Raw genomic sequence first — 12,527 nt, 5'->3', positions numbered from 1 at the left:
GTGACAACTTTTGAATTTGCTGTGGTATCTTGAAGTTTAGGTGTTTGTCTAAGTAGAGATGACCAATAGGTCCAGAATTCAGGAAAAATCTTGAGTATTTGGAGATTAGGAGTCATCATTATAAAAATAGTATGAGAAACAGAGACCTTGGGTAAGAGCATGCAAAGAGAGAGTGTACAGTGAAAAGAAATTATCGCTTCTTTCATTTTTTTAACCACTCATCAAACTGTCACTGCGTGTCACTAGAACTACGAATAAAAAGTGACAGAATGTTTCCCAGGAGTTTGTAACTTCTTGATGGTCAAATCCAATGATCTATTTGCAATCCCAAATGTGTTTAACATAATTCTATACAGCATATACTTGGTTGGCTACTTCTTCATTGGAAAGCTCTCCTCTGGTGACATTCCAATTACTATTTTCCTCACTTCCCCTTTTCAGTCTCTTACTGAAACTTAGAATTTGACATTCGCAGGAATCCATTCTTGGTCTTTAAATCTTCATCTCTAACTCAAATTTTCCACAGTTAGGCTTTATGTCAAACGGACTATATAAAATTCAACAGTTAGTTTAAAACTAAAACTTGTGCTGGTAGTACAACATGAGCAATACTGACCATCTTGGGGACAGACTGATCTAGTTTGTGAGGACCATAATTGCTTTAAACTCTCAGCGTACTTTCTCATGTCCTGAAAATGGTGACAAAAATATTTGATTTTCAAGGCGACTGTTGATGATTCATTTACCAATCTAAAGCACTAGTGCCCCGCACTCGTAATCCATAACTTGAGATGAACACACCAAATTATAAATATCTTATTCACCTAATCCGTGGAAAGTTTGTAACACCAAAATATTAACTTCTGTTCTTGATCACTCAGCCTCCATAGTTATTCATGTTGCATGATCTGATTCGCTCTTTTAGAATTTCTCATAGCGTCAGGTACTAGCTCAAAGTAACAGGAGCAACTGCTTCTTTCCATATCCCACATTGAGGAAAACACATTTTGCAAGCCGTCTTAAAGAAACAGGTCAACTTAGTTTAGGGATGAAACTTGAAAGTAAGCTTCGTCACAAAAAACACAGTTCAACACCACCTCGCCCGTCCGCAGGCAGCTCAGAGGAGAGGAAGTGAGGCCAAGACATATTTCACGCAGCACAGACTAAACCCCAGCTTTTATCTTTCCCGCTGATCCTTAAGGGACCAACCGTACTGATTTTCCGTCATGTTCCGCGCCACTTCCGTTCGCGCACTTTAATTACGTCAGGCGTCCTCTCTCGCGGTATCATCCGGTTGCTGAGGCCCTGTAATAAAGGTCTCGCGAAATTTGTTCTAGAGGTCCAAGCTTGCTTCTTAGCTTACTCCACCCCACCCCCAACCTGTCCCTCCTTTTCTCTCCAAGTCACAAAATTCTCCCCTCCCCTACCCCGGAGTTTACGGCCCTCCTCCTGTTTCCGATTTCAGCCCGGAACCGGAAGTGTAGTGGGCGGGGCCCGTCGGCGGAAAACGCAGCGGAGCCAGAGCCGGACACGGCTGTGGCCGCTGCCTCTATCCCCGCCACGGATCGCCGGGTAGTAGGACTGCGCGGCTCCAGGCTGAGGGTCGGTCCGGAGGCGGGTGGGCGCGGGTCTCACCCGGATTGTCCGGGTGGCACCGTTCCCGGCCCCACCGGGCGCCGCGAGGGATCATGTCTACAGCCTCTGCCGCCTCCTCCTCCTCCTCGTCTTCGGCCGGTGAGATGATCGAAGCCCCTTCTCAGGTCCTCAACTTTGAAGAGATCGACTACAAGGAGATCGAGGTGGAAGAGGTGAGCGAGGCCCGGCATGGAGACGCCGGTCCCGGCCTGCCCCGCCCCTGCCTCTGCCTGGTCCCGGCTTGAAGGTGCCTCCCGGGGCCCCTCTAATTCGCGGGACCCTGCGGGGTCCACCCGGGACACCCCACAGCCCTCAGTAACGTGGGAGTGGGGGTTACTCTCTGAGCTCAACTGCTCGGGAGTAGCTGCCTTTTTTCCTCTCTTGGGTACTCTTGATTTTGGATTTGATATTCCGGTGATAAACAGGAGAATGAACTGGTGAGATAGTGTGGTCCACCAGTTCTCGTATCTGTAAGTAGTAGTTTCAGCGAAGATCGTAGCCGTTCTGGAGTTTCAGTCCGCTGGACGTAATGTTCTTAATGGCCAAAGATTGTATTATGTTCGACTTCTACTTCAGTACCTGGCATGTAGGGGATGCTCAATAAATGCTTGTTAAATTAGTAGATCATCAAGTCTAATAAAGTGTTTCACTTAGCACGGAATGGTTCTCAATTTCTCCGATACCGCACAGCAATACTCGTAATGTTTAAATGCTCGGCTTTCAGTTGGGCTAATGTAGGTGAATTTCACCATAAGTAACAGACTGGTCTACGATCAAAAGATGTTTCAAGTAGCGTATTCTGAAGAGATAACGAATGATTTCGTTGACAATCAGAATATAATATTAGACTAGAAATCGCTATCAGAAAACCCATATCCTTTCTTTATTCTGCAGTAATTTATTTTAGAACAAGATATTTCAAAGTGACTTTAAAGCGTCGTTTTTCAAATTAACAGGTAAATTGGGTTCTAATGACTATAAAATTTAGAAAAATAAAAACTGCATATATATTTTTTAAAGACACTTTAGAACTTGTTAAAAACTTTGGTTGAAAATACTATCTCTTACCATTTATTTGCCATTTTTTAAATTTATTAAGCACTTTGCGTTATATAGCCCATGAAAAACCTAGTGAAATATTATAGATCGTCAACGAGTTATGTCTACTTTAAAATTCTAAAATTATTTTTAAGTGTCAGCAAGTTCAAAGTAGTGAGATAACGTTCAACAAATTTTTTTTCCTGTGCATGTTTTCGAAGAGTAATGGATACTGAATTATATATTTTTTATCACATAAAGTAACTTTAGAGATTATTGAGAATATTCTCATTTTACAAGATAATATGGTGGGAAGAGCAAGGTCTTTGGAGTTAGAGGAAAGTTCAGTGTATCAGATATGCCATTTATTAGCTGTGTGATTTGGGGCAAGTTTCCTAACCCCTTTGAATTTTAGTTTACTCTAAGAAAGGGCTAATAAATTCTGTTTCATTTTATCTGCATAACAGATCTTAGTAGACATTATATGCAAAACACCTACCACAGGGCCTGACACATATTAGGAAACCTAGTTCCAGAGAGGAAATGTGACCTGCTTTAAGGTCACATGGCTAAAAGAAGACCTGTATTTTGAAAAGAGGGGGAAATGTTTTTAGTTTATTTTTTTTTACATTGAGGCTATGATAAATTCCTTTTCCAGAAGTGGATAGTTGATCCAGCTTTCATGGCTAATATTCTTTTTTAAGAATAAAAATTCAGTGAGTCAGTATACAAGAATTGCAGTTTTTAAATAAGCGTTTACGTCTGCTCTGTGGTGAATTGCTATGCTTGTAGACTACGAATTGTTATATAATAATAACTTGTGCTTTATGGTGTACTAAATGCTTTCACAAACTTACTTCATTTGGTTCTTACAACCTTAGTTTTTGAATGCTACTTTCTAAAGCTTTTTACATTCTTGATTCAGGGAAAAACAAATTACTAAGGAGGTAGTTATCATTTTGATGTTCTTCCCCTAAAGCTGTTTCGCTTCTGGTTAGGTTTCTGTGTTTCCAAGACTCTTCTCTCAGTTTAGATGATGTTTCAATCTTTGTGTGTATGTGGGTGTGTGTGTGTTTAGGACATTTCTGGGAGTAGGTTTTTGTTTTTCGATGAAAATTTGTTTCTAATATTAGGCAGTCATTTGGGTTTTTTTGTTTGTTTTATTCCCTTTCATGTTTAGTACTTAGTTCATTTTTGCATTAAAGATTGAATTCGGACCTTTCTGATGTTGAAAGCATTACATAATTTCCATCATCTTCTTCATTTGCATACATTAAACCAGTGTTACACAATCCAGGGTGAACCGTGAACACTTATTAGCTATTTGTCAACTTAGATTACACTTCCAGTTCAATTGTAAGAAAACAGAGGAAGATGACCAGAAACAAAAACTATTTTATGTTGCTTCCAATATTTTACATTGTATGAGAATATTACCTTCTAAATTAAAATCATGTATTTCTCAATGTAATTGAATTGTATTATATCAATATAATTAGAAACTGTAAAAAAATAATAATTCAACTACAGGCCAAATATGCAGCCATTTAGTAGATACATATTTCTAAGACATTAGCTGATCTTGCATTTCTAATATTGTAACTCAGTAGTATTAGCTTGGCACATCTTAGATTCAATTCAATTCAGTCAAATTAGGTAAGGTCTCAGCCTCAGAAATCTGCCTAGGTACTTTTTAAAAGCCATTTAGTGTTTACCATCTAGAACTGGCTTTAGAGAATGTTGGAATAAAAGAGGGGATGGGTTGCAAGAAGTGTTACACTGGGTAGTATAGTGGAAAGTGTTCTGGACTGAAAAAGAAAATTTAGATGCTGTACTGATTCTGCCATAATATATTTTTGTAACTTTGAGGAAGTCACCACATTTTTCTGGGCCTGTGGTTACTCATGTAAACTGATTGAACAAGATCATTTAAGGTCTTTTCCAGTTCTAAAATGAAAACACATTCATGTTTTCCAGTATTTAACTGTTTTCTATAGTAAGCTTAGCAGTTCTTTAAAGACTGATCATGGTCTCCTATAGAATTCAGTTGGTGACCAACTAATCCTGGGTTGACAGGGCAAATGATATCCCATTTTACAGATATTGACAAGCAGTCATAGAGTTTGACTTGCCAGAAGCCGCATGCCTAAGTAAATGGTAAAGCTGGGAATTGAATATGAGACTTCTCACTTGTGAGTCAGTTGCCCTTTCCACTGGATTTACAGTGTCACTCAGTACTTTCTGAAGTACTCTATAACCAAACCTAATATGGGAAAGGGGAAACAAAATACTGATTTCCTTTTTAGTGTAGTTGGTCCTGAGCATTTAATGAACATTCTCATCTGTGCGTAATACTCTGAGGTACTATAAAAGATAAATAGGGCTTGGTGCGGTGGCTCACACCTGTAATCCGAGCACTTTGGAGGGCCAGTGCGGGCAGATCACTTGAAGCCAGGAGTTCAAGACCACCCTGGCCAACACGGAGAAACCCCGTCACTACTAAAAGTACAAAAATTAGCTGGGTGTGGTGGCACAGGCCTGTAATCCCAGCTACTTGAGTGGCTGAGGCATGAGAATCGTTTGAACCCAGGAGGCAGAGGTTGCAGTGAGCTGAGATCATGCCACCGCACCCTAGCCTGGACAACAGAGGGAGACTCTGTCTCCAAAAAAAAAAAAAAAAAGATGATAGAAGAATCCTAGGATTACCTCCTTAAAATGTCTGACTTAGTATGATATCAGACTGGAGTAAACACAGAATAGTTAACTATAGACCACAAATTTAAAACTGTGAATATAGTGTAAATTAAACACTTAAGCCATAATTTGAAAATAGAGTTAATCACAGAAGGTTCCATTGAGTAGGGACAAGTTTAAAACTAGGTTTTGAATAAAGTGACCATCGTGGGTTGGGAAAGTCACTAAGATGAATTTTCTTTGTAGTTGTTCCTCTGCCTAAAGTGCTGTTTCCCCAGAACTTAAGATGACTGACTCCTCACCAGTCAAGTCCCACCTCAAATGTTATTAACACTTCCTTAGAGAAGCATTCCCTGAGCAACCTAGATCTTTTGTCATTTCTATTATCTTTCATGGTACTTACCAGTAACTGAAATTGTGTCTCTCCTTCAGCAAAATGTAAGGTGCTTTATTCACTTTTGTAACCTCAGTGCCTAGAACCTAGAAGGTTCTCTATACATATTTGTTCAATGAGTACATGAAAGTATCACAGCATAATCATAAGAAGTAAATGCCCATCTTGTTCTCTTATATTTCTTGTGATAAAATAGGAGCTAAGTTATGCGATTTGGCTAAGGCAACACATTAGAAATGAGATCCGAGTCTTGTTTTAATGTCGAGTCTATTATAATTAGCAGATACTTTTGTTTAGCAGGGATAAAAAATGCTGTAAAGGGCCAGATGCTATGAGTAAGCCACGTATGGTAGGTCTTTACTACAGAGTGCTAAAAAGACACTGTTTACAGTGGTTGCTTTTGAAAAGGGAGACCCATAATGCTGACCTCAACTATAGTGTAGGAACAAAGCTACAGTATTGGACACATAAAATTACTGCAGCATTTGTATATATTCTTCAGCTTTGTTAAGGAGACACACAAAGGCTTTGTTTTAAAAGCTAAAATATGCTACAAAGAGGAGATATAGATAGAACTTAAACAGTTATATGTACTTTATAGGTTTAAGTTATAAATATATGGGGAATTGGTATTAGAGAAAAACCTAATTTATAGTGGTCTAAACAAACTGAGTACATAGATTTATTAGTCACTATTTAATTATGGATACCTAAAATAATCAATACATTTTTTCATGTGAAAGTGACCACTGATTTCAGTAGAAATCTGGAATTACTATAGTTAAGAGGTAGTTACAGAGATAATTTTTGCATTGTACACGTGTAGCTTAAAAGATAGCATGAGCATATTATTTGAAATAAAAGCCTAGAAAATGGGTGAGATGTACTGTGGCAGGTATTAAAAGACTGCATGAAACATTCAGAAGAAAGTTTGAATAATCAAAGCTTTACTTTTATGTTATCAAATCCATCTTGTCAGCAGATGGCAGTTCCACTCTGCCACAGTTTATTAATAGATATTGAAGTTCTAACATAGTTGGAGGCTCCAAGTCCTAACTAATAAATGTATGATCTATGCTTGTTCTGTCTTGTTCTGCATTTCCAGCCAGAACAATGCCAGCATCACCAGGGGTCCATTCAGATAGTTCATAGAACAGGGCCAAATGAAACTGACAGCTGTAGTCACTGAACTAAAAATAACATGAATTCAGAACAATTAAAAGAATTATTTAATAATAAATTAAGAGCACAAAGGCATACATCCTTTTCCATTTAGGTTAGGTGTGCGTTTTGTTGTTTTCTTTTAACATGACTTGTCTGAAGGAATGGAGTCATCTTACATCATAAAGAAATTAATTTTTAAAGGAATTTCTTTAAAAATAACACACATACACACAAAACCTGATTTTTGTTTTTGTGCCTTTCAATAGTAGTTGCATGGAAATATTCTATATACCATCTCATATTCTTCTGTATTTTTTATTAAGAAATTAAATTTAAATCTACTTAATTGTATGAGACTAAAGTTGTAGACCCAAAACAAAGAGGTTTCAACCATAGGGGGAGAAATGCTTATCATAAAGTAATTAATCAAAAACATTTTGATTTAGAAAACATTCATAAATTTAGAAGGAAATATTTCCAAATTGACCTCCCTTTTAAAACCAAAGTCCTTTTTGCATTCCTCTGTTTTTTACAAATGAAGGATTATGAAGAATATCTGAAATATTTATTCGTAGGTCACCATTTTAGTTGGATGTGTGTGATGGGGAAATACTTGTAACTTGATATGTTCTCTTTTTTACTCTTGATGAAAATTCATCTTTGGGGAAAAAACAGTCATTTAAAATAATGTTGGGCTAGGTACAGTGGCTCACACCTGTAATCCCAACACTTTGGGAAGCCAAGGTGGGAGATTGTATGAGGCCAGGAGTTTGAGACGAGTCTGGGCAACATAGTGAGACCCTGTCTCTATAAAAAATTTTAAAAAACAAAAAACCTAATTGTTAATTACAGTGTGTCAAATAAACTGTATTATTCAGAAAAGAATACGGTTCAGAAAGCACGTTTGATTTGTGAACTTGGACTAGAAATTTGGTAGTAAATAAAAAGTGGCCTTCTTTCAGTGGTTTACAACTTGAATATTAAGTTTTTTCATTGTTTACCTCAGTTGCCAGTATGTCTCAAGAGTGGCCATCTATGCCACTTTTTTCTGTTGATCTACCATATGTCAAGAAAAATATCAAATTTGCTTTCTGTAGTTTGTAACATTGGCTCATTCCTTATCTAATAATGTACATAATCTCCTTATGTGTTTTTAGGCTTGGCCTTTGTAGTCCAGACATATTATTATTCTACATCTGATCTTCTCCACGATTTTATGTTCTTGATTAATACAATAAGGAAATTTGTTACCAAGATATTTGCATTTGAAACATTTTCTTAGAAATATGTGATATAGTTTTTAAAAATCTGTACACATGTAAGATTTTCCCCAGTCGGTGGAGTGCTGTTTTACATAGCCTGAGAGAGGTGGAGTGCAGACAGTAATGAACTTTCTTAACCAGCGTTTCCTGTTGGAGCGGTGGTGTCCACAATTTTTTGTTTGTCTGTCTCCCACTGGTAAAACAAAACACTTTCTATTTTGTATACTCAGTTTTCAGTGTGTATGTATGAAATCGGTATTTTTAAACAATGGGAGATGAAAGGTTTCATACTATCATTTGATCATGGCTCAAGTTGCAATAAGTACTTTCTAAATAAAACCTTTCTAAAATGTGAGAATTGACTTAATTAAAATGAGATAATATCTGTAAATCTACTTAACTAAGGTCAAGTAAACTACAATATACACAAATGAGGGACTGATAATGGAGTCAGTATTTGACATATTGAACTTAATAAGCCTGTAGGACCCCTGAGTCTCAAAGGCAGTTTTAAATGTATCTTGAGCTTGGGCAAAAAACCTGGATGGGAGAGATTTGAGAGTATGAAGCCATGAGATTAGAGAACAGATTCAGAAACAAAATGGCCAAGGACAGAACCCTGGAAAGTAGCAACATCTAAGGTTTGGACAGAGGAAGGAAGAATCAGTGAAGGAGGCTAAAATAGAACTCTTAAGCAGAGACAGGCAGAGAAGGGATTGTTGACAGCCATCTTTGGAGACTGCCATAAGCCCTTTATACACAAGCCTTCTATTAACCCAACTTCACTCTTTTTTCTTAAAGGAGATTAGGGCTTTTTAAAACCCCCTTCTAAACAGCTAAAATCTGATTCGAATATAATCTTTTGAAAAGTTAATTGTTGTTAATTATCATACTTGCTGCCTTTGAGTAGCATTTTTCTCTGTACCAGGCACTGGACCAAATCCTGGCAGGCCTCTGTTTTGTTGGCACCATGAAACATACCTGAAAGCTGACTCTGATTTACTAATTACATGATCCTTGAATAGGTAACTTCAGTTCTTGGAGCCTTGGTTTTCTTCTCTCTAAGGTAGGAATAAAAAATCCTATATATTCATGGGTTTATGGTGACACTCAAACTCCATCATATTTGTAAGAAAGAGCTTTACAAGTTGTAATATATTGTTAAATATAAGGTTGCATTATCGTTACACAGATAATAAAATTGCATTTCTTTAAAATGTTATTTCTTGAAGAAAGGAATGAGAAGTATATTGGAATGCCCTGGGAAGCTTTTTTTATGCTACATAGCACCTTCTGCCACCTCTAATTCCCATTCAGACTTCTCCCTTAGATAGCTAATATCAGAATGGGGGGAAGGAGAGCAAAATATACCAGGAAACAACTTTATCCATTGTATATATCATCTGATTATTCTGTCTTCTACTCTTATGGATATATGCTTATACTCTTTTTTGTTTAAAGTACAAAACTCCTGTCTCTGGCCAGGTGCAGTGGTTCACGCCTGTAATCCCAGCACTTTGGAAGGCCAACCCAGGCAGATCGCTTGAGCTCAGGAGTTCAAGACCAGCCTGGACAAGATGGCAAAACCCCGACTCTACTAAAAATACAAAAATTAGCTGGGTGTGGTGGCACAAGCCTGTAATCCCAGCTACTTTTGGGTGGCTGAGGCAGGAGAATCACTTCAGCCAGAGAGGCAGAGGCTGCAGTGAGCTGAGATCGCGCCACTGCACTCCAGCGTGGGCGACAGTGAGACCCTGTCTCAAAAAAACAAAACAAAACAAACTGTCCTGCTGGTATTTCTTACTTGTTTTTAAAAGTTAAGAAATGTAAATATTTTTCTATAACTACTGTTTAATTATGAGTCATTCCTCTTTTCAACTCAGTAGAGAAAAGCATTTAATCTTGCCACAACAAGGATAATTTCCATGTAATACTTGCCTCTTTTATGTATCTTTTTACTCAGAAATTTCAAGATTAATTCGGTTATTTCAAAATTCAGTCTTCCCTCATAAGGATTTTCCTTTTCCCTTTCTCCTGCCCAAGATGACATATGGGTGCTGTGGAAAGCTTCCACAAATAATATAAACAGCAAGGGAGAGCTCTCTGGTCTGTGTGATGGCTTCCACTGAAATATCTTGCCTTATTATCTGTTGTTAGTGGATTAGCCTTGAATGCAGTGATATTCAAACATTGAAACTACCTGGAGGGCTTGGTAAAACATGGATTGCTTGGCCTTACCATCAGACTCAATAATTCTGGGTTGCACCCTGAGAATTTATATTTCTAATAAATATCCAGGTGATGTTGATACTGCTGAACCGGAGACCACACTTTTAGAGCCACTGGCATATGCTTTCACTGTCCTTATATCTGTTTTCCTCCTGGAACGTCTTTTTCTTTTGGCTTCTCTGACACTCTCCTAGTTTGCCTGCTACCATATTGACTGTTCCTTCCTGTTCCTTGCCCATTCCTTCTCCTCTCTTGTGATCTAAATGTTGAACTGCTTCACAGCTCAGTTCCTGGACTCCAGTATCTCCATATTATTTTTGGTTACCTCTTCCAACTGATTGACTAGAAAAACTGACTACATGCTAATGACTCCCAAGTTTGTATCTCTGTCTGACTTCTCCATAGATCCTCTCACTCAGTTTCTACCTTCTTACTTGATATCTCCTCTTGGATATCTAGTAGGCATCTTAAACTTCATATGACTAAAACCAAACTCTGAGTTATTAAAAAAAAAAATCTGCATCATTCTTATCCCTCAGTAAACTGTTGTCCAGTCTAGGTGTTTTCCTTGATTCAGCTCTTTTCCTCTACACCTGTCCTGCCTAGATGCAGAGCATCAGCAAACCCTATTGACTCTGCTTCTAAAACATTTCCCAGATCTGCCCAGTTTCTGCACTACCATTGACCTTGCCCTCGCAGCTATTGTTGCTTGTTTGGACTGCTGTAATGGCTTCCTAATGGGTCTCTATTTACATATCCTAGCTTCCCTACAATCCTTTCTTTAAGAGCTATAATGATTTTGTTTAATGTCACATACCATCCTTACTTCCTTGAATTTTTTCAGTTCCTTCACATTGCACTTAGACTGAAATTCAAACTCCTTTTCATGGTAGGTAGAGCCATTCAGGATCCAACCTCTGCCTGTCCCTCCAGCCTTACCTTACAATCACTCTTCCCTTCCTCCACTATACACCAGCCACACCAAACACTCCCAAGTATTTCTCTAAATCATCACTAAAATGTCACCTTTCTCAGTGAGGCCTTGAGTGATTACCTTGTCTAAAATTGGAGTGGGGCAGAGTGCATACATGTGTGTATACACACACAATTATACTCCTTTTCTTCTTAGCACACAACTCCCTTCCTTTTCATTTGTCTTTTTCCACAAGAATATAAACAATGAGAACAAGGATTTTGATTTGGTTTGTTCACTCTTTTATCTTCAGTGCCTAGAATAGCGCATAGCCCTTAGATTGGGCTCACATATTGGAGTAAATAAGGTAGTGAGGTTTTTCTTTTCCCTTAGGGCAAAGCTTTATATTAGTTGTTTCATGTGTGTGTGTGTGTGTGTGTGTGTGTGTGTGTGTGTGTGTGTGTTTGTGTGTGTGTGACGGAGTCTAGCTCTGTTGCCCAGGCTGGAGTTCAGTGGCGCGATCTCGGCTCACTGCAACCTCTCAGGTTCACGCCATTCTCCTGCCTCAGCCTCCCCAGTAGCTGGGATTACGGGTGCCCGCCACCACGCCCCCGCTAATTTTTTGTATTTTTAGTAGAGATGGGGTTTCACCGTGTTAGCCAGGATGGTCTCGATCTCCTGACCTCGTGATCCGCCCGCCTCAGCCTCCCAAAGTGCTGGGATTGGTGCCTTGTGTCATCCAAATGTCAGATTTGTAACCTCTTTATATGGCCTTTTCAAACTGCCCAGCCTGGAGCTGCCAGTAGTCTCTTGGTCATAGCATCCTGTTTTTTGTTGTTGTCGTTGTTCTACGTGGCATTTTTTTAAAGTCTGATTTTTTTCTTACTCATCTTTTGTTTGTGTATCGATTGTCTTTTCTCCTTCTCCCCTCCCTTCACATACGCTAGAAAGTACATTTGTGTAGATCAGAGCCTTTGTCTTACTTCTTTCTGTATTTCTGATGTCCCAAACAGTAGCTGGATGTAGTACACACTAAAGAAATATTGGTTTAAGGAGTAAACAAACGAAGTTCATTATTCTTTCAATGTCAAGCCTCACTTGGATCCTTTGAAGGCAGAAGACCTAACCCAGTTCTCCCTGCTTGCTGACCATGCCTTCGCCTTGGCTTTCATTAATCCTCTGCAACCCAGCTGTGTTC

The 12,527-nt window shown here is 38.6% G+C and overlaps 1 protein-coding gene across 4 annotated transcripts in view; it reads left to right on the top strand.

The window, feature by feature from the left end:
- The first annotated feature begins 1,002 nt into the window (after window positions 1-1,002).
- The window catches only part of MAP3K7 (mitogen-activated protein kinase kinase kinase 7), a 73,271-nt gene continuing 61,746 nt past the window's right edge, over window positions 1,003-12,527 (top strand). For 2 of the 4 annotated variants that reach the window (XR_010134323.1, XR_010134322.1), the window contains exon 1: window positions 1,318-1,808. Coding sequence is in view for 2 of the 4 variants with exons in the window: in XM_004044416.5 (XP_004044464.1) it covers window positions 1,689-1,808 (120 nt within the window). In the remaining 2 variants the exon portion in view is untranslated. Of the gene's footprint in view, window positions 1,809-12,527 lie in introns of all 4 variants that reach the window. The other 2 variants (XM_004044416.5, XM_031012287.3) reach the window with 2 other exon arrangements.

The sequence above is a fragment of the Gorilla gorilla genome, chromosome 5 (assembly GCF_029281585.2).
Source record: "Gorilla gorilla gorilla isolate KB3781 chromosome 5, NHGRI_mGorGor1-v2.1_pri, whole genome shotgun sequence".
Classification (NCBI taxonomy): domain Eukaryota; kingdom Metazoa; phylum Chordata; class Mammalia; order Primates; family Hominidae; genus Gorilla; species Gorilla gorilla.
Note: the sequence above shows the minus strand (reverse complement) of the source record. Positions and strands in the feature narration are given on the sequence as shown.